The 22,322-nt window shown below is 46.0% G+C and overlaps 1 protein-coding gene across 1 annotated transcript in view; it reads right to left on the bottom strand.

Annotated features, from left to right (window-relative positions):
- LOC124625300 (epidermal growth factor-like protein 8) overlaps positions 1-17,351 on the bottom strand; it is a 188,889-nt gene extending 171,538 nt beyond the window's left edge. The window contains exon 1 of the mRNA XM_047149164.1: positions 17,262-17,351. Within this exon, the coding sequence (XP_047005120.1) occupies positions 17,262-17,351 (90 nt within the window). The remainder of the gene's footprint in view (positions 1-17,261) is intronic.
- Positions 17,352-22,322: the final 4,971 nt, after the last annotated feature.

The raw sequence follows: 22,322 nt of genomic DNA, 5'->3' as shown, positions 1-22,322 counted from the left end.
CTGCTGCATTGACAGATATTTCATCTATTAATTCTTTCATAAGGTGTGGAAAGTGTTGCCTTTGTTAAACTGCACTTTTCATTCCAGCTTCACTGTCTCCGTAGCGTCCTTAAATTTTCCTCCAAGCAACTCTCAGTGGACGAAAGAATGCCACATCCAAAGGCATCCTATTCGGAGGTAAACAGACAAAATAAATGTCATTGTCTTTGCATAATGTCAACACCACATCTGTAATATGAGAAGACAAATTGTCACGTATGAGGACTTTTTTGCCTTTGAGCTTTTTCAATTTAGGTAGCATCAGACTGTCAGACAAGTCGGTAAATATCTCAGCGGTAGACGTAGATGTTGATAGTGGTCCGTGTGTCGATGGGTAACATTAAGGTCGATGACCGCTCCTGGTGCTATTTGAGAAAAGTGCGCTGTGTACCAACACCGAGTATTACCTCACCTTCTCCTCTCATCACAAGAACGGTGTAAACACAGTCAACCGCTTTCAACAGATGAACGTAAGATATCACTCACTCTTCGCGCAGATAGGGCATAATTCTGCAAGAACAGTTCCTAAACAAACCACCTTCGTATCTCGTAGACAAGAGCCACAGACGACTTTTGTTAGTTGGCCTTCAGGCAGCTCCTATTTATCCTGATTACAACACGCAAGTTAGAGGTCTGATGTAATTATAAGGCAGAGGTCAGATGAAATTATAAAGGGCGATCAAAAAGCTTCCGTTCGAAGGCCATACAGTCCAGAATCGATAACCAGTCAGGTAAAAATGCCGTGATCATTGAGGCAATCATTCCAGCAACTCATCAGATTGAAGATACCCGTGTTGTGAAAACACCATGTTCTGCTGCGTGAAGAAGATAGTAACGCATGATTGGAGATCAGGTCCATAGGCGGGTATCCGAAAGTCTGCCACTTGAACTGGCGTATCTTCTGCGTTATGACATTTGCAGTATGGCGAACGAAACTTGGAGCACCATTCCACAACGGTGGTTTTCGACAGAGATGCGTCCCCAGACACATTCTTCACTCTCCGATGGATGTCTACTGGTGTTTGTCCACCCGCAACTTTGAAAAGAATTACACCTCGCTGGTCCTGTTTGGACGCATTTGGTAATAACGTTGCTATGGTTCACGTTTTCACATTTGCAGCACACACGAATGCCCCAATAACCCATTGCCTATGCGTCGGTGCTTATATATCCGCATCGGATTCGCGGTATGTTGCATATAAGCAGCAAAAACACCCTCGAACGAAAACTTTTGATTGCCTCTTATAGTTTACAACGCATATATTAAGGTCTTTTAAAGCTATATTTTTCTCATTCCGGTATCAACAAATATGTATACTGATTTAGTCGTTTAGTTTTTTGTACAGGGCTATTACAAATGATTGAAGCGATTTCATAAATTCACTGTAGCTCCATTCATTGACATATGGTCACGACACACCACAGACACGTAGAAAATCTCATAAAGTTTTGTTCGGCTGAAGCCGCACTTCAGGTTTCTGCCACCAGAGCGCTCGAGAGCACAGTGAGACAAAATGGCGACAGGAGCCGAGAAAGCGTATGTCGTGCTTGAAATGCACTCACATCAGTCAGTCATAACAGTGCAACGACACTTCAGGACGAAGTTCTACAAAGATCCACCAACTGCTAACTCCATTCGGCGATGGTATGCGCAGTTTAAAGCTTCTGGATGCCTCTGTAAGGGGAAATCAACGGGTCAGCCTGCAGTGAGCGAAGAAACGGTTGAACGCGTGCGGGCAAGTTTCACGCGTAGCCCGTGGAAGTCGACGAATAAAGCAAGCAGGGAGCTAAACGTACCACAGCCGACGGTTTGGAAAATCTTACGGAAAAGGCTAAAGCAGAAGCCTTACCGTTTACAATTGCTACAAGCCCTGACACCCGATGACAAAGTCAAACGCTTTGAATTTTCGGCGCGGTTGCAACAGCTCATGGAAGAGGATGCGTTCAGTGCGAAACTTGTTTTCAGTGATGAAGCAACATTTTTTCTTAATGGTTTAGTGAACAGACACAATGTGCGAATCTGGGCGGTAGAGAATCCTCACGCATTCGTGCAGCAAATTTGCAATTCACCAAAAGTTAACGTGTTTTGTGCAATCTCACGGCTTAAAGTTTACGGCCCCTTTTTCTTCTGCGAAAAAAACGTTACAGAACACGTGTATCTGGACATGCTGGAAAATTGGCTCATCCCACAACCGGAGACCGACAGCGCCGACTTCATCTTCCAACAGGATGGTGCTCCACCGCACTTCCATCATGATGTTCGGCATTTCTTAAACAGGAGATTGGAAAACCGATGGATCGGTCGTGGTGGAGATCATGATCAGCAATTCATGTCGTGGCCTCCACGCTCTCCCAACTTAAACCCATGCGATTTCTTTCTGTGGGGTTATGTGAAAGATTCAGTGTTTAAACCCCCTCTACCAAGAAACGTGCCAGAACTGCGAGAAATTGAACAAATTTTGAGAACAAAGAAGCAACAGAAGTAGGTAATTGGACAGACTATATTAGAAGTACGTAACTGGGCAGTCTAAATTAGTGTTATAGTTGATGATTTCCAATTCGGAACACCACCAGGCCTCGATCAACAGCATAGACGTATGCGCGCGGATCTAGGTTCAAATGGCTCTGAGCACTATGGGACTTAACATCTGAGGTCATCAGTCCCCTAGAACTTAGAACTACTTAAACCTAACTAACCTAAGGACATCACATACATCCATGCCCGAGGCAGGATTTGAACCTGCGACCGTGGCGGTCGTGCGGTTCCAGACTGAAGCGCCTAGAACCGCTCGGTCACTCCGGCCGGCCGCGGATCTAGGGGAAGGAGCTGCAAGCACCTGGTACGCTTAAGGTAGATTTACAGCAGGCCTTAATAAAGGGAGCGTCAGAACGTTATTCCACGATGTATTTCAAATGGCGGTATTCATACAGACGATCAGCAGAACAGAGCGAAACGAAGAGGAGGTCAAAGATTCTCGGGAAGGAAGTTATGACGTTAACACCGTATGCGAGCACCGGAAGTTAGCCGATTTCCGCCTCGCTCCCTCGTATTATACCAATGGATTTTGTATCTTTCTAGTCTTTATTTCAATGTTCGCTATGTTTTTATGACATATTGAAAAGGTCAAACGAGGACTTAATAATTTGCTTCGAGTGTTTTCCTAAAGGAGAGACCGAATATCTGAAAACAAAATACTATCCGAGTTTCGCAATACCTGAACAAAACACAAAACTGCCTGACAAAAGAAAAGTGAAGCACGCAGAAGGGGAGCATCATATGAAGTGAAGTTTCATCGGTTGAGAGGATACCTGACTGTTTCAGTGATTACAAGACCAAGTCAGTTTACAAAGAGCTTACCAGTATGAACCATTTACCAGTACGACGTTGAAACCACTATGGCATGAGTGCCTGCACTGATTCAAAATGTCCAAATGTGTGTGAATTCTTATGGGACCAAATTGCAGACGTCAACACACACACCCATGACCGAGGTAGGACTCGAACCTCCGGCGGGAGGGGCCGCGCAGTCAGCGACATGACGCCTCTAACCGCGGGGCCACTCCGCGCGTCTGCACTGATTCGGTTGGGAAGGGTGTCATAAAGCCGTTGTACCCCCTCCCGAGGCAAGCTGGTCGCCACCTGTTGGAGCTGGTCTTCGACTGGTGACATCCGAGCTGGTGCCACACATATTCTGTCAGCAACTGTTCTTGGGATCTTTCTGGCCACAGGAATACCTTAACCGACACCATCGCACAGTTAGTTCATAGAGACACCTGCCTCGTGTGGACGAGCATTGTACTACCGAAAATGGCTCCACAATACTGTCGCACGAGAGGTAACACACGAGGACGCAGGATTTCCGTGACGTACCACTGTGCCATCAGACATTCCTCGGTCGCCAGGAACTGTGATCTGAAGTCATAGCCGATAGCTCTCCACACCCTGACACCGGGCGTAATACTGCTGCGCCTCTCCAAAAGGCGGCCGCGGTGGCCAAGAGGCTCTAAGTGCTTCAGTCTGGAACCGCACGACTGCTACGGTCGCAGGTTCGAATCCTGCCTCGGACATGGATGTGTGTGATGTCCTTAGTTTAGTTACGTTTAAGTAGTTCTAAGTTCTTGGGGACTGATGACCTCCGATGTTAAGTCCCATAGTGCTCATTTGAACCATTTTTATGTCCGCCCTCACGTTCCCATGCAGTCCAACATCGGGCGGCTGTCACCACAGAACGCCCCACAGATCTGGATAGTGAACTATTCTACCAACCAGCTGAATAGAGACCAAACATCAGACCAGTATCAAACTCTGTCGAGTGCTGCTAAATGTGTCTCACACGAGTACCTGGCATCTCCATCTCTTTCACAGTCATCGTTCAGAATCTGATGCTGTTTACGCCACCTAACCATGCCTGGTAACAACATTAAAAAACAAAAACAAAACTAACACACTACAGTGGCGGTACTACCTGTCCCGGAGTATTTCAGCTCCAATCTTTCAGATACCCCCCGACGGAGTGTACATGTGCGAAATTTAATTGACATCCGCCCATATCTCCTACGTACTTCACTTTTCTTTTTTTGTTCAGGCAATGTGTGTCATCGTAAACAGATATTTTTTTAATGAAAATGCACTGATCAGCCAGAACATAACGGCCACCGCCCTACTATCGATATAAACCCATCTAAGCGATAGCAGCGTCACCTGACGAGGAATAACTGCTAGTCAGATACACGCACGGTGCATGTATTATCAGTGAGTGTATTGTCTACGTGCAGAATGGGGAAGGCGCGCGGTCTAGTTGAGTTTGACCGAGGGCAGATAGTGATGGCCCGGAGGCTCGAAGATGTACGACTTGTCGGGTGTTCGAGGAGTGCTATGGTGAGTGTCTTCAACACGTGCAGGAACCAAGGTTAAACCACGGCCACACATTATGGTGTTTGGCGGCCACCCCCCATTACAGATATCAGACGTCATAGGCTGGGCAGACTGGTAAAACAGGACAGGCGGCGAACTGTGGCGGAACTAACAACAGACTCAAATTCTGGGGAGAGTACAAGTGTGTCTGAATACAGCCACCGAACACTACTAACTGTGGGCTTCCGTAGCTGACGACCCACACATGTGACAAAGTTAAAAGCATCACAACGGCAATTACGACTGAAATGGGCATATGACCATAGGTACTGAACGTTGGTTCAGTGTCAGAGCGGTGCATGGTCTGATGAATTCCGATACCTTTTTCATCATGCCGATGGGAAGGCGCGAATCCGTCGTCTTTCAGGGGAACAGCTCCTTGACACCTGTACTGCGGGCCTCATTATGCTCTGGGGAACATGCACGTAACCATCCATGGGTCCAGTGCAGCTCATAAAAGGCACAGTGACGGCCAAGTTGTATCGTACACTGGTTGCAGACACCGTAAACCATGATCATGTTTCCTGGCGGCAGTGGAATTTTTCAGCAAGATAATTCGCCATGACACAGGGTCAGGAGTGTGATGGAATGGGTCGAGGAACACAGTGGCGAGTTCCAGTTGATGTGCTGGCCCACCAACTCCCCATATCTCGAACCGATCGAACACATCTGCCATGTCATTGAATGTGGCGTCAGAACTCATCGCCCGCTCCCTGGAATTTACGGAAATTCGGTAACTTATGTGTCAAGGAGTAGTGCCAACTCTATTCTTACGGTCTTTGTCCTATTATTTTAGTTTTTCACCAGTATGTGTGATTTACATACGACCTGTGTTTAGAATACTCAGAATTAGTTTTGCTTGATCATTAACAAACTATACTGCCGCTGGCTAGTTCCTTTATGCTGATACGACACACCGACTTTTTATAAAACGAACAGTATCTCATTGGCAAAGTTTTGAAGAAGTTCGAAATATAGCTCTTACTTCAGTGTGAGATGCTTTTAATAATTTGCACAACGAAACTCTATCACGGAATCCGGCAGAAAACCCAAAGAGATTCTGGTCCCACATAAAACACACGAGTGGCAAGACGCAATCAATACCTTCATTGCGCAATAACAACGGTGAAGCCACTGATGACAGTGACACTAAAGCAGAGTTATTAAACACGGTTTTCCGAAAGTCCTTTACCAAAGAAGACGAAGCAAATATTCCCGAATTCCAATCAAGAACAACTGTCAAGATGAGGAACGTAGAAGTAGATATCTTCGGTGAAGCAAGGCAGCTTAAATCACTTAATAAAGGCAAGGCCTCCGGTCCAGATTGTATACCAGTCAGGTTCCTTTCAGAGTTTGCTGATGCAATAGCTCCATATTTAGCAAATACACTCCTGGAAATGGAAAAAAGAACACATTGACACCGGTGTGTCAGACCCACCATACTTGCTCCGGACACTGCGAGAGGGCTGTACAAGCAATGATCACACGCACGGCACAGCGGACACACCAGGAACCGCGGTGTTCGCCGTCGAATGGAGCTAGCTGCGCAGCATTTGTTCACCGCCGCCGTCAGTGTCAGCCAGTTTGCCGTGGCATACGGAGCTCCATCGCAGTCTTTAACACTGGTAGCATGCCGCAACAGCGTGGACGTGAACCGTATGTGCAGTTGACGGACTTTGAGCGAGGGCGTATAGTGGGCATGCGGGAGGCCGGGTGGACGTACCGCCGAATTGCTCAACACGTGGGGCGTGAGGTCTCCACAGTACATCGATGTTGTCGCCAGTGGTCGGCGGAAGGTGCACGTGCCCGTCGACCTGGGACCGGACCGCAGCGACGCACGGATGCACGCCAAGACCGTAGGATCCTACGCAGTGCCGTAGGGGACCGCACCGCCACTTCCCAGCAAATTAGGGACACTGTTGCTCCTGGGGTATCGGCGAGGACCATTCGCAACCGTCTCCATGAAGCTGGGCTACGGTCCCGCACACCGTTAGGCCGTCTTCCGCTCACGCCCCAACATCGTGCAGCCCGCCTCCAGTGGTGTCGCGACAGGCGTGAATGGAGGGACGAATGGAGACGTGTCGTCTTCAGCGATGAGAGTCGCTTCTGCCTTGGTGCCAATGATGGTCGTATGCGTGTTTGGCGCCGTGCAGGTGAGCGCCACAATCAGGACTGCATACGACCGAGGCACACAGGGCCAACACCCGGCATCATGGTGTGGGGAGCGATCTCCTACACTGGCCGTACACCACTGGTGATCGTCGAGGGGACACTGAATAGTGCACGGTACATCCAAACCGTCATCGAACCCATCGTTCTACCATTCCTAGACCGGCAAGGGAACTTGCTGTTCCAACAGGATAATGCACGTCCGCATGTATCCCGTGCCACCCAACGTGCTCTAGAAGGTGTAAGTCAACTACCCTGGCCAGCAAGATCTCCGGATCTGTCCCCCATTGAGCATGTTTGGGACTGGATGAAGCGTCGTCTCACGCGGTCTGCACGTCCAGCACGAACGCTGGTCCAACTGAGGCGCCAGGTGGAAATGGCATGGCAAGCCGTTCCACAGGACTACATCCAGCATCTCTACGATCGTCTCCATGGGAGAATAGCAGCCTGCATTGCTGCGAAAGGTGGATATACACTGTACTAGTGCCGACATTGTGCATGCTCTGTTGCCTGTGTCTATGTGCCTGTGGTTCTGTCAGTGTGATCATGTGATGTATCTGACCCCAGGAATGTGTCAATAAAGTTTCCCCTTCCTGGGACAATGAATTCACGGTGTTCTTATTTCAATTTCCAGGAGTGTATATACAAGCGTTCGCTCACAGAAAGATCAGTACCTAAAGACTCGAAAATTGCTCGTCACACCAATATCCAAAAAGGGAAGTAGGAGTAATCCGCTGAATTACAAGCCCATATCACTTACATCGATTAGCAGTAGGGTTTTGCAACATATACTGTATTCGAACATTACGAAGTACCTCGAAGAAAACGATTTATTGACACACAACACGGATTCAGAAAATATCGTTCTTGTGAAACACAACTTGTTCTTTATACTCCTGAAGTAATGAGTGCTATAGACAGGGGGTGTTAAATTTATTCCATATTTTTAGATTTCCAGAAGGCTTTCGACACGGTTCCTCACAAGCGTCTTCTAACCAAACTGCGTGCCCATGGAATATCACCTCAGTTGTGCGACAGGGTTCGTGATTTCCTCTCAGAAAGGTCACAGTTCGTAGCAATAGACGGAAAATTATCGAGTGAAATAGAAGTAATATCCGGCGTTCCCCAAGGAAGTGCTATAGGCCTTCTATTGTTCCTGACCTATATTAACGAAATAGGAGACAATCTGAGTAGCCGTCTGTCATTTACTGTCTTGTAAAGTCATCAGATGACCAAAACGAATTGAAAAATGATTTAGATAAGATGTCTGTATGGTGCGACAAGTGGCAACTGACTCTGAATAAAGAAAAGTGTGAAGTTATTCACATGGCACTGAAAGAAATTCGCTAAATTTCGATTATGCGATAAGTCACACAAATCCAAAGGCTGTAAATTCAACTAAATACTTAGTGATTACACTTACAAATAACCTAAATTGGAACCATCTCATAGATAATATTGTGGGTAGAGCAAACCAAAGACTGCAATTCATTGGCAGAAAACTTAGAAGGTGCAACAGGTCTAGTAAAGAGACTGCTTACACCACGCTTGTCCGCCCTATTCTGGAGTATTGCTGTGCGGTGTGGGATCCGCATCTGGTGGGACTGACGGATGACACCGAAAAAGTACAAAGAGGGGCAGCTCGCTTTGTATTATCGCGAAATAGGGGAGATAGTGCCACGGACATAATACCTCAATTGGAGTGGCAATCATAAAAATAAAGGCGCTTTCCTTGCTACGGTATCTTCTCAAGAAATTTCCATCACCAGTTTTCCCCTTCGATTGCGAAAAAAGTCTGTTGGCACCCACCTACATAGGAAGAAATGATCATCACGATAAAATAACAGAAATCAGGGGTCGCACAGAAAAATTTAAGTGCTCGTTTTTCCCGTGTGCCGTTCGAGAGTGGAAGGGTAGAGAGACAGCTTGAAGGTGATTCATTGAACCCTCTGACAGACGCTTTATTGTGAATAGCAGAGTAATAACGTAGATGTAGATGTAGATAATCTTAATTTCACCGTTTAGTGCTGGGCTGAAGGACAGACCTTATGTTGACGGTCCTTCCACTGTGAACATACCGCACAATTTGACGGTCTCATTTTGTTCCATTCCGTTGATGTCTAATGTGAGTCGGCATTTACTCACGGAAGCGGCCCAGAGATGACTATTTTACACAGTGGCATCGGTAAACCAAAGATAGTTGCTTGACAAGAGTCGACAGTAACATAGCACTTCATAGAGCAGACAGAGAGAGAGAATAACATTCCCAAATTTAAATGCAGTTGATGAAATGTATTTGTCAGAGGAAGAAAGGAGCAAAACATTCTCCGTGCTCCATTCTAGACCACGATGAAAATGCACACCTTTGGCCAAGATGCAGTGCCGTGAAGAGGTGATCCTGAGTCCCTGGCAGAACTGCAACTGCTGCACCCATCGTACAACCAACTACCTGTCTTTCTGTATTTTTTTACGCAGGTCTAGAAAACTTTTTATTTTTAAACATAGGTTTGGTAATAAAAATGCTATTTAAATAAAAAAATACTTTTTAAATGAATTACTATGATGAAAGTGTTACACACAAAACATTAAATGTATCATTTTAGTAAGTGAATTACGAACTGTATGAAGTTTCTAAAAGAAATTGAAAGTAAAAACACAATCTCTGAAATTCAAAGTCGTCGATTTATAATCCCCTCTTTTTACTTTCTTACGTTTTTATCCGAGTCACCTTAAATATATATCTTCTATTTTCGAGGTTATTTGGAATCTTCTTTACTTTCGGTGTAGTGTCATACGCTCTACTGTACCATGTAAACTCCTGGAAATTGAAATAAGAACACCGTGAATTCATTGTCCCAGGAAGGGGAAACTTTATTGACACATTCCTGGGGTCAGATACATCACATGATCACACTGACAGAACCACAGGCACATAGACACAGGCAACAGAGCATGCACAATGTCGGCACTAGTACAGTGTATATCCACCTTTCGCAGCAATGCAGGCTGCTATTCTCCCATGGAGACGATCGTAGAGATGCTGGATGTAGTCCTGTGGAACGGCTAGCCATGCCATTTCCACCTGGCGCCTCAGTTGGACCAGCGTTCGTGCTGGACGTGCAGACCGCGTAAGACGACGCTTCATCCAGTCCCAAACATGCTCAATGGGGGACAGATCCGGAGATCTTGCTGGCCAGGGTAGTTGACGTACACCTTCTAGAGCACGTTGGGTGGCACGGGATACATGCGGACGTGCATTGTCCTGTTGGAACAGCAAGTTCCCTTGCCGGTCTAGGAATGGTAGAACGATGGGTTCGATGACGGTTTGGATGTACCGTGCACTATTCAGTGTCCCCTCGACGATCACCAGTGGTGTACGGCCAGTGTAGGAGATCGCTCCCCACACCATGATGCCGGGTGTTGGCCCTGTGTGCCTCGGTCGTATGCAGTCCTGATTGTGGCGCTCACCTGCACGGCGCCAAACACGCATACGACCATCATTGGCACCAAGGCAGAAGCGACTCTCATCGCTGAAGACGACACGTCTCCATTCGTCCCTCCATTCACGCCTGTCGCGACACCACTGGAGGCGGGCTGCACGATGTTGGGGCGTGAGCGGAAGACGGCCTAACGGTGTGCGGGACCGTAGCCCAGCTTGATGGAGACGGTTGCGAATGGTCCTCGCCGATACCCCAGGAGCAACAGTGTCCCTAATTTGCTGGGAAGTGGCGGTGCGGTCCCCTACGGCACTGCGTAGGATCCTACGGTCTTGGCGTGCATCCGTGCGTCGCTGCGGTCCGGTCCCAGGTCGACGGGCACGTGCACCTTCCGCCGACCACTGGCGACAACATCGATGTACTGTGGAGACCTCACGCCCCACGTGTTGAGCAATTCGGCGGTACGTCCACCCGGCCTCCCGCATGCCCACTATACGCCCTCGCTCAAAGTCCGTCAACTGCACATACGGTTCACGTCCACGCTGTCGCGGCATGCTACCAGTGTTAAAGACTGCGATGGAGCTCCGTATGCCACGGCAAACTGGCTGACACTGACGGCGGCGGTGCACAAATGCTGCGCAGCTAGCGCCATTCGACGGCCAACACCGCGGTTCCTAGTGTGTCCGCTGTGCCGTGCGTGTGATCATTGCTTGTACAGCCCTCTCGCAGTGTCTGGAGCAAGTATGGTGGGTCTGACACACCGGTGTCAATGTGTTCTTTTTTCCATTTCCAGGAGTGTATAAAGTTGTGTGGCCTCTGCGATGTGATGTACCGCTTTTCGTGTAATGTCTTTGTTATACAGCTGTACATGTACAGCCTGCAAGCGCGTTTTAAATTCTTTTAACTTTTATCTTACATCCTCTATTAGGCTTTTTAAACACATGAGAAACGATCTAATCTGTAGGTTTTAACGATATTAAATTTAGTATCTTTTCCTAAACATACAGCTCATGGCATACTTCAGAGATTTTTAAAATGCATCTCATTCTACATCTTCCAGTACAAATTTTATTTTTCTGTTTTTTACGTTTTTATTTACATATATCTTCAGTTGTCTGTGACTGTTATTTTATTAGCACCACTAGCGACTATTACAGTAAACTTTACTTCCTTATTCTACGAATTTCCACTCCTTGGGTGCTGCTGTTTTTCGGTAATTTATTACACTTATTCACACATTTACTGTCCACTTTTCTTGTTGTATAAATCTATTAAAATATTCTTGTTTATATTTTCTCACTTTTGGATCTGCTGATGGCTGTAAAGCCGAAAACAGTAACTAATTTTAATAACATACATTTGTTTTAGCGTGATTTACAATAAAGAAAGGATTTTATTTGGTAGTCATAAATTATTACTAGTGCACAAATTATCAATTGGAGATAAAAGAAAAGAGCTATAATTAAGAATTGAGAAATATCCCCTTGTAGGGACTTTTTTGTTGTAATTTTACCTTGCATTTCCTTGCTCTGAGCGAGGCAAATCAGATCAAGTTTAGGAGATGCGTTGTACTCTATAGGCAAGGTAGCTAAATTTGACAGTCCGCTTTCATCCATACTCGTCCTTCAAGGGCTTTTTATCATCTTTAATTTACTGAAACTGCATACAAAAGGTGCTGCGACCACTGGCTTTATCACAAATAACATAAAAGCTATTTCCACATCTGTGCAAGCATCTCCTGAACCGCAAATAAAATAAAAACCTGAAAAGTATCCAAATGGGAAGCTCTTCATCAGCTCTTCTATCTGGAACTTGAAAGCACCTGTTCGTTAGACGTGTATATTTGCTATATCTGGCAATGGAATAAGATACAGAGGTTTTTTTTAGGTGAATCCTGGAATGAAGTTGATGTTACATGAAAGGGTGTCATAGATGACCTTTTTTTCCATTTTACTTATTATCAAATCGAGTTGTTTCAAACACTCTAACTGAAACAGTTTAACAACAGAGAGCATGTATGCCTCGCATTCAGTCATTGTCCAATCATCCTCTGCACCTAGCTCGACATTTAACGGCGAAACAGTTTTGTATTGGTACAGAATCACAAACATATTTGGGTTTGGGTATTTATGCACTCCTTCAAATAGCAGTTTAGTATTTTACACGCCTACGTATGACACGTCCATAGGCGTATGACTGGCAGAGACAGCGAAAGCAATTTTCCAGCGATATTTTATAAAGGAAATACGTGGGTTTAGTACAGTGATAAGGAAAGAAACTTATAACTTTCGATGTTTTGGTGTGTGTTAGAGTTTCGTTCGCGCCAGAATAACAACAAAATACCTTATACATAAGAAAGGCATTTTTTGCCTTGATATTACGACACATGATGTTTGAACAATGCAGCCGATGACCAGTGACAAACTTCTACGAAAACAGCGTAGCTGTCTACGAGCGCAACGATTAACAATTCCAGTGATACTATTAACCAGCCACAGAGGGCTTATTCTTGAATTATTTTTAACTTTCACAGCAACTCGTACCACCTGAAACTTTGGATAGAAAAAAAATGGGTAGTGGTGCAAGAAAATTATATATCCCCTCCACTTTTTTCGCTTGCTTCCTCCACTGTCAGCTGGCCATTGTGGCCGAGCGGTTCTAGGCGCTTCAGTCCGGAACCGTGCTGCTGCTACGGTCGCAGGTTCGAATCCTGCCTTGGGCATGGATGTGTGTGATGTCCTTAGGTTAGCTATGATTAAGTAGTTCTAAGTCTAGGGGACTGATGACCTCAGATGCCAAGTCCCATAGTGCTCAGAACCATTTGAACCATTAGAACCTCTACTGTCACATCTCTCTTCAGTCGTCAGTCGACAGAAATCGGGGACTTTCGTATAAGTAGCATATTTTCTTCGGCATCGGCTCGCCTACATTTTTCACCCTAAAATATGGTAGACATGTAAACCAAGAACACCTTCCTTGAATATGAGCGAGTTGTGTAGGGGGCAGCTGTATGAACCATGCTCAGTGTTACCACATAAATCATGTTAATGTTAAATGTCTGTTCGACAGTAATCGATCTTTTATGATTCTGCTTGGACGAAATGACACTGTGACGACAGGGTGCGTCAGCAGTCGCACGCCGAGAGGAAGTCTGCGGACGACAGGAACTCGAGTGTTTGGAAAGCTCGCGTACCGCTACCACTTAATTCTTAAATCGTCTTCCTTTCTTTTTCTCGGCCAGTTTTTGTGTACCCTCTGTGCCTAAGCCCTTGGCAAGGGGCTATCTCGCTGTCAGCACGACACTATCGAAACGGAAAGTCTGCTATACGAGGCAGAAGCTGTAATCTTGAACCGAGGAATCCAACTCCTGGTATTTTCATCGACAGGAGAACGACTGGCTGTTTCGTAAGCGCCACTTGTCCCAAAGGAACGGACTGCGTCATTTGACCTGCGACCGTTTCGCAACGTGGGAATCAGATGTGTGTCAGTGTTGCCAAATCATGGCGGCTTGTTTTCGCGTGCTCTTGCCGGCGGTGGTGGTGGCCCCGCTGACAAAGGATGCCCCTGGCTGGCGGGTGAGTCAGAGGTGCGGCCAAATAAACTACGGGCCACCCAGACCGCAGCCGCCGCCAACACAAGCACCTCCGGCGCGAGTGCTGCACCGCCGCGTTTGATCGATGTTCAGCAGATTTCCGGAACGGGGCCACTCCTGTTGATAAACAACCCGCGCTACGCTCGGCTAATAATATTTCGGCGACAGAGACGCGCTTGTGCCCCCAGGCGTGTGGGAGTTGCACTTGCCCGCTGATCTAACAGCTCGCCTTTATAAACGAAAGGGGACAGCTTCTCTGCGCTCGTGTGTCACTGTTTCATCCACCGAGAAACATTTTACAGCTTCCTCTTACAAACCATACTTCCGTGCTCTCATCTACGTACTGTACTGCCTTCAGATACACTCCCTGGGGCAGTGGTCGGCCAACTCATTAGCCGACAGAGCTAAATATCAACAGCACAACGATTGAAATTTCTTTTGAGAGCCAACTCTTTTGAATTAAACCTTTATAGGTAAGTACGTTGTTATTAACTCGTTATTGACTCTACGTCCTCACTCTGGTTGAGGTGCGTGCACTGAACTTGGCCCCTTCCAACTCACCAGTCTACACTCGCCTTATGCAGTTCCAGCGTTTTGTTGATGGAAATGGAAATGAACGTTTGGCGTCATTGGCTGGGAGGCCCCTTGTGGGGCAGGTCCAGCCGCCTTGGTGCAGGTATTATTACATTCGACGCCACACTGGGCGACCTGCGCGCCGGATGGGGATGAAATGATGATCAAGAGCACAGAGGAACGTCGTCGATATTATACGCCCCGTTTTGTTGCCCTTCATGGTAGGCCATCCTGGATGTGTATTTTAGCAAGATCATGCTCGCCAGAACACGGCGAGAATTTCTAGTGCTTGTCTTCGTGCTTACCAAACCCTGCCTTGGCCTGCAAGGTCGCCGGAGCTCTCCCCAGTTGAGAACGTTTCGAGAATTATTGGTAGGGCCCTCGAACCATCTCGGAATTTCGGTGATTAAACACGCCAATTGTACAAAATATCGCACGATATCCCCCCGAGGTGGAAGGATGTATATAGAGGGTCTATACAAGGGCGATGTACTTGAGGACAATATTATTGAAATGGAAGGGGATGTAGATGAAGATGAAATGAGAGATATGATACTGCGTGAAGAGTTTGGCAGTGCACTGGAAGACCTAAGTCGAAACAAGGCCCCTGGAGTAGACAACATTCCATTGGAACTACTGACACCCTTGGGAGAGCCAGTCCTGACAAAACTCTACCATTTGGTGAGCAAGATGTGTGAGACAGGTGAAATGCCCTCAGACTTCAAGAAGAATATAATAATTTCAATCCCAAAGAAAGCAGGTGTTGACAGATGTGAAAATTACCGAACTATGAGCTTAATAAGTCACGGCTGTAAAATACTAACGCGAATTCTTTACAGACGAATGGAAAAACTAGTAGAAGCCGACCTCGGGTAAAATCAGTTGGATTCAGTAGAAATATTGGAACACGTGAGGCAATACTGACCCTACGACTTATCTTAGAAGATAGATTTAGGAAAGGCAAACCCACGTTTCTAGCATTTGTAGGCTTAGAGAAAGCTTTTGACACTGTTGACTGGAATACTCTCTTTCAAATTCCGATGATGGCAGACGTAAAATAAAGGGAGCGAAAGGCTGTTTACAATTTGTACAGAAACCAGATGGCAGTTATAAGAGTCGAGGGGCACGAAAGGGAAGCAGTGGTTGGGAAGGGAGTGAAACAGGGTTGTAGCCTCTCCCCGCTGTTATTCAATCTGTATATTGAGCAAGCACTAAAGGAAACAAAAGAAAAATTCAGAGTAGATATTTAAACCCATGGAGAAGAAATAAAAACTTTGAGGTTTGCCGATGACATTGTAATTCTGTCAGAGACAGCAAAGGACTTCTAAGAGCAGTTGAACGAAATGTGCAGTGTCTTGAAAGGAGGATATAAGATGAACATCAACAAAAGCAAAACGAGTATAATGGAATGTAATCGAATTAAGTCGGGTGATGCTGAGGGAATTAGATTAGGAAATGAGACATCTAAAGTAGTGAAGGAGTTTTGCTATTTGGGGAGCAAAATAACTGATGATGGTCGAAGTAGAGAGGATATAAAATTTAGACTGGCAATGGCAAGGAAAACGTTTCTTAAGAAGAGAAATTTGTTAACATCGAGTATAGATTTAAGTGTAAGGAAGTCGTTTCTGGAAGTATTTGTAAGGAGTGTAGGAATGTACGGAAGTGAAACATGGACGATAATTAGTTTCAACAAGAAGAGAATAGAAGCTTTCGAAATGTGGTGCTACAGAAGAATGCTGAAGATTAGATGGGTAGATCACATAACTAATGAGGAGGTATTGAATAGAATTGGGGAGAAGAGGAGCTTGTGGCACAACTTGACTAGAAGAAGGGACTGGTTCGTAGGACGTGTTCTGAGGCATCAAGGGATTACGAATTTAGTATTGGAGGGCAGCGTGGAAGGTAAAAATCGTAGAGGGAGACCAAGAGATGAATACACTAAGCAGATTCAGAAGGATGTAGGTTGCAGTAGGTACTGGGGGATGAAGAAGCTTGCACAGGATAGAGTAGCATGGAGAGCTGCATCAAACCAGTTTCAGGACTGAAGACCACCACCACAATAACAACAACAACAACCCCCCGAAGGACATCCAACAACTGAACCCTGCAGGACCCATCTAGGATGATATAGTGCGCCAGCTGCGCATCCACAAAGCACCGGCCCGCAGTTTACGGGTATCATGTGACCTATGCGTAGAAATCTAGGGAGAAATACTACTGGAAATCTACTAGGGACTTTCCAAATCCATGCCACACATAATTGCTATTGTATTGCGTTCTGAAGGTGTGCAAACAGGCTGTTGAGCAGATGGTCATGGTAGTTTTTCTCATGAGCATGTATGCTGTAACTTCTTTGTGCATATCTGCCTTACGTGTTAAACGTTTTGCATGAAGGTTGTGTGTATTCTTGAGTAAAATACCTTCGTACAATAGACGATAATATACGTGACATAATTTTTCATCCAGAAAATGATGATGGATGTGGAATTGTCTAGCAGGTGCGTAGAAAGGTGAAGACAAGGAGAGAGCAACATACCTTATCGAAGAAAATTGTTTCCGCGTGCGTGAAAATATCACCAAAAGAGGGATTAGCGATCACGTCTTTCTCATATATCAGGTATTGCATAGGCGAAGTGCTGCTGGGATTCTGGCATTCCGCCAGATGAAGCGGTAATTAATTCCACCGCGGAGGATCTATATTTACGTGCCGGAACTCACGAGAATCGATTTATTGCGCACCTTCTCGCAGTGAAACAAAAGAGAAACTTGTTGCCGCGCGGAGATTGTTCCGCAGAGGCGACGCCCTCTGTGAATCATAGAAGTTGCAGCCTGCGCGACAGGGGCTTGGGCTAGTTCACCGACACGAATAGCTGTGGACTCCCCGCGCTACGTGCGCACTCCGCTCAAGCATAACACCGCGGCGAATGTAGCTGTACGCTTGTAGTTGCGGCTATAGTAACTGTCTCCCACTTGTAAACGTATTTCTCTTCTACCTACTAAGAGAGAATGACATCTTAGGTAGAAGTACGACTCCTGTTCACTGGCGTTGCACACCGATGGGCGTTGCTGTTCAGAGAGCGTTCATTATACACACACACACACACACAGACACACACACACACACACACACACACAGAGAGAGAGAGAGAGAGAGAGAGAGAGAGAAAATGCTACTAGGGTGAGGCACCCCGATCTTATACATCATATACATATTGACTCAAAAATACACTGACGGAAAGAAATCGCAACACCAAAAAAATAATTAGTGTAGAGTAATGAAATATACAATTGGAATACATTTGTCTAGGTAATACAAGTTCAAATGGTTCAAATGGCTCTGAGCACTATGGGACTCAACTGCTGAGGTCATTAGTCCCCTATAACTTAGAACTAGTTAAACCTAACTAACCTAAGGACATCACAAACATCCACGCCCGAGGCAGGATTCGAACCTGCGACCGTAGCGGTCTTGCGGTTCCAGACTGCAGCGCCTTTAACCGCACGGCCACTTCGGCCGGCGGTAATACAAGAACACAGGGTAATGTAAGTGCGAGATAAGCAATTGTAAATGTGAAATGATGGTACATTAATAACCGATATGACCGCCAGAACGTTGAACGCAAGCATGCAACCGTGCATGCATTGTGTTGTACGGGTGCCGGATGTCAGTTTGTTGGATGGAGTTCTATGGCTTGATTTGGTTGGTCAATACAAGTATGGTTAAAACTGAAACTTTCTGGCAGATTAAAACTGTGTGCCGGGCCGAGACTCGAAATCGGGACCTTTGCCTTTCGCGGGCAAGTGCTCTACCAACTGAGCTACCCAAGCACGACTCGCGCCCCGTCCTCAGAGCTTTACTACCGCCAGTATCTCGTCTCCTACCTTCCAAACTTTACAGAAGCTCTCCTGCGAACTTTGCAGAACTAGCACTCCTGAAAGAAAGGATATTGTGGAGACATGGTTTAGCCACAGCCTCGAGGATGTTTCTAGAATGAGATTTTCACTCTGGAGTGTGCGCTGATATGAAACTTCCTGGCAGTTTAAAACTGTGTGCACTGCCCGCGAAAGGCAAAGGTCCTGAGTTCGAGTCTCGGTCCGTAACACAGTTTTAATCTACCAGGAAGTTTCATATCAGCGCACACTCCGCTGCAGAGTGAAAATCTAATTCTGGAGATGGTTAAAGCTGTTTGTGGATGTCGCTGTTGTTGTCGTCCAAAGATGTCCCATATGTGCTGGATTGAGACAGATCTGGTGATCGAGTAGGTCAAGGCACAATGTCGACACTTTGTAGAGCATGACGTTGGGGTACAACAGTGGTATGTGGGCGAGCGTTATCCTGTTGGAAAACACCACATAGAATGCTGTTCATTAACGGGAGCACAATAGGTGGAATTACCAGACTGACGTGCGAATTTGCAGTCAAAGTGTATCGGATAACCGTGACAGTGACCTGCTGTCATCCGAAATCGCACCTAGTACCATTACTCCAGGTGTAGGTCCAGTACGTTTAGCATGCGTACAGGATTGGTACAGGTCCTCAACTGGCCTCCTTCTAACCAACACACGGCCACCACTGGCACGGAGACAGAACCAGCTTCCATCGAAAAACACAACAGGGTAAATGTAAGTGCGTTGTAAGCCATTGTAAATGTGAAATTATGGTACATTAATAACTGGCGTAACCATCCTGCCATCCAATGAACTCTCCCTTGACACCATTCGAGCTGCAAATGGTGGTGGTTTGGGGTGAGTGGAATGCACGCTACAGGGCGTCTGGCTCGGAGCTGTCCTTGAAGTAACTGATTTGTGTGGTGCCGACTGCTGCTCAGACTGCTGCTGCAGAAGGAGTACGATGCGACAGAGCCATACGCCGAACACGATGGTCTTTTCTCTGCCATGAGACCGTACGGAGCTCTTCTTGTGACCACACGTTCTCGTGGCCACCGCTGCTAGCAGTCATGCACAGTGGCTACATTCCTGCCAAGTCTTTCTGCAGTATCGCAGAAGGAACATCCACCTTCTTGTAGTTCTCTTGGACGACCTCGTTGAAACTTAGTGAGGTGACGATAATAATGTCTTTGCTGCCTTAAAGACATTCTTAATTAATATCAACAAACCACGTACAGTCTCAAAAGTAACAAAAACTCAGGCTCTTTACAGCGTGTATTTAAAGCAAACCTGATTTGCGTTCAAATGTGCGTGAATTCCGAACGGACCAAACTGCTGAGGTCATCGGTCCCTATACCGACACACTACTTAAAATAACTTATGCTAAGAATAACACACACACCCATGCCCAAGGGAGGACTCGAACCTCCGGCGGGTGGGTGTGTGGGGGGGGGGGGGGGGGGGGGGGTGCAACCTGATTTGCATTCTGATATTGGTGCCACTAGTGCCACTCTTATGCGACTGGCGTGAAACTTGAACAGACATCATCTTTTAGATCTGGAAACATATCAACCAACTTTCGTTTCTGTCGCACAACTCCTCCTTGGTGTTGTGATTTTCTTCCGTGTATATGCAATCTATTGTCACATTCGTCCGATATATTTCAGGAAATAAATCTTTTAACCGCTTAGCAAGAGTAAATCTACATCTACGTATTCATCTACATCTACATAAATAAGCTGGTAGCTACTGTACGGTGAGTGACGGATGGTACCCTGTACTAATACTAGCCACTACCTTTGCTCTCTGTACGAAACCTAATTTCGCTTATCTTCGTGGTCCATACGTGGAATGTACGTTGATAGCAGTAGAATCGCTCTGCAGTCAGCAGATGCCGGTTCTCTAAATATTCTCTATAGATTTCCTCGAAAACAACGTCACCTTCCCTCCCATATGAGTTCCCAAAGCTTCTCTGCAGTACGTACGTGTTGTTCGAACATACTCGTACTAAACATAGCAGCCCGTCTCTGAATTGGTTCGATGTCTTACTCTAATTCCGCCGTGTAGGGATCGCATACACTCGAACAGTACTCAATACTGGGTCATACGAGTGTCCTATATCCGGTCTCCTTTACAGATGAATAACACATTCCTAAAATTCTCCCAATAAACCGAAGACCATTCGCCTTTCCTACTACACTCGTTACATGCTCGTTCCATTTCATATCGCTTTGCAACGTCACGCCTAGACATTTAAACGACTTGACTCTGTCAAGCAGCAAAGTAACAGTGTTGTATTCAAACGTTATGGCATTGTTTTTCTGCTCATCTCCATTAAATTACATTTTTCTACAATCAGAGCTAGCTGCCATTCATTGCACCAACTAGAAATTTTGTGTCAATCATCTTGTACCGTCCTAGAGCCACTCAACTTCGACACCTTACCGTACAACACAGCATCATCTGCAAACAACCGCAGATTGCTGCCCACCCTGTCCGCCAAATCATTTATGTATATGCACAAATCAAAAAAAGTTTTGCATTATCCCGGTTCCCAGAACTCCTGAAGATAGACGCTGACTGTGGATCTTGTATCACAGACTCAGTCCTTTGACTGTTTAGAGATGTCACTAAACCCGCCCAAAGATGTAAACAACCATGCATGAGCAGCGCCTGTTAGACGGAGGCGGTCCGACAGCCGATCAGTTCCATCAGCTCCAGTCATTCCACCATGAAGGAGGTACACGGCTAGTATTGTTTGTAGTTCTACCATGCCTAGACGGTCAGTACCGCGGTTCGAACCCGTCCGCATTGTTACTTTGTGCCAGGAAGGGCTCTCAACAAAGGAGCTGTCCAGGCGTCTCGGAGTGAACGAAAGCGATCTTGTTCGGACATGGAGGAGATACAGAGAGACAGGAACTGTCGATGACATGCCTCGCTCAGGTCGCCCAAGGGCTACTACTGAGTCGGCCCTTGTGGCACTTCAGTCCGGAACCACGTTGCTGCTACGGTAGCAGCTTCGAATTCTGCCTCGGGCATGGATGTGTGTGGTGACGTTAGGTTAGTTAGGTTTAAGTAGTTCTAAGTCTAGGGGACTGATGACCTCAGATATTAAGTCTCATAGTGCTACTACTGCAGTGGATGACCAGTACCTACGGATCACGGCTCGGAGGAATCCTGACAGCAACGACACCATGTTGAACAATGCTTTTCGTGCAACCACAGGACGTCGTGTTACGACTAAAACTGTGCGCAATAGACTGCATGATGCGCAACTTCACTCCCGACGTCCATGGCGAGGTCCATCTTTGCAAACGTTCTCTTCACACACGGACCGAAAAATATGTAAAGTTAAATTATCACGACGCGCGTCAAAAATATGTAATAGTTTAAAAGTTATTGGTGTCTAAGAAATTGTAACTTTATGAAAGTTCAAAATCTAATATCTCGGCCATGCTTTGGCTGATTAATATGACCAATGTGTTTACGGATGCGGCTAGTAGAGGCAATCAGAGCCGATTTAGCAGAATATGTACCGTTTTTGAATGAGAAGTCGGAATACGGGATTCGACTGAGAGAAACTGTGTTTTTGTTAATAAATAAAGAGATGAAACTAGCGGCAACATTCTAAAGTTTAAAGAGTTAGATGAGTAATTAAGTATGTATTTTTATTTATTTACGTTTAGTATAAAAAATCTGGGAAAAGCAA

Source organism: Schistocerca americana, chromosome 1, assembly GCF_021461395.2.
Source record: "Schistocerca americana isolate TAMUIC-IGC-003095 chromosome 1, iqSchAmer2.1, whole genome shotgun sequence".
In the NCBI taxonomy this organism is placed as follows: Eukaryota; Metazoa; Arthropoda; class Insecta; order Orthoptera; family Acrididae; genus Schistocerca; species Schistocerca americana.
Note: the sequence above shows the minus strand (reverse complement) of the source record. Positions and strands in the feature narration are given on the sequence as shown.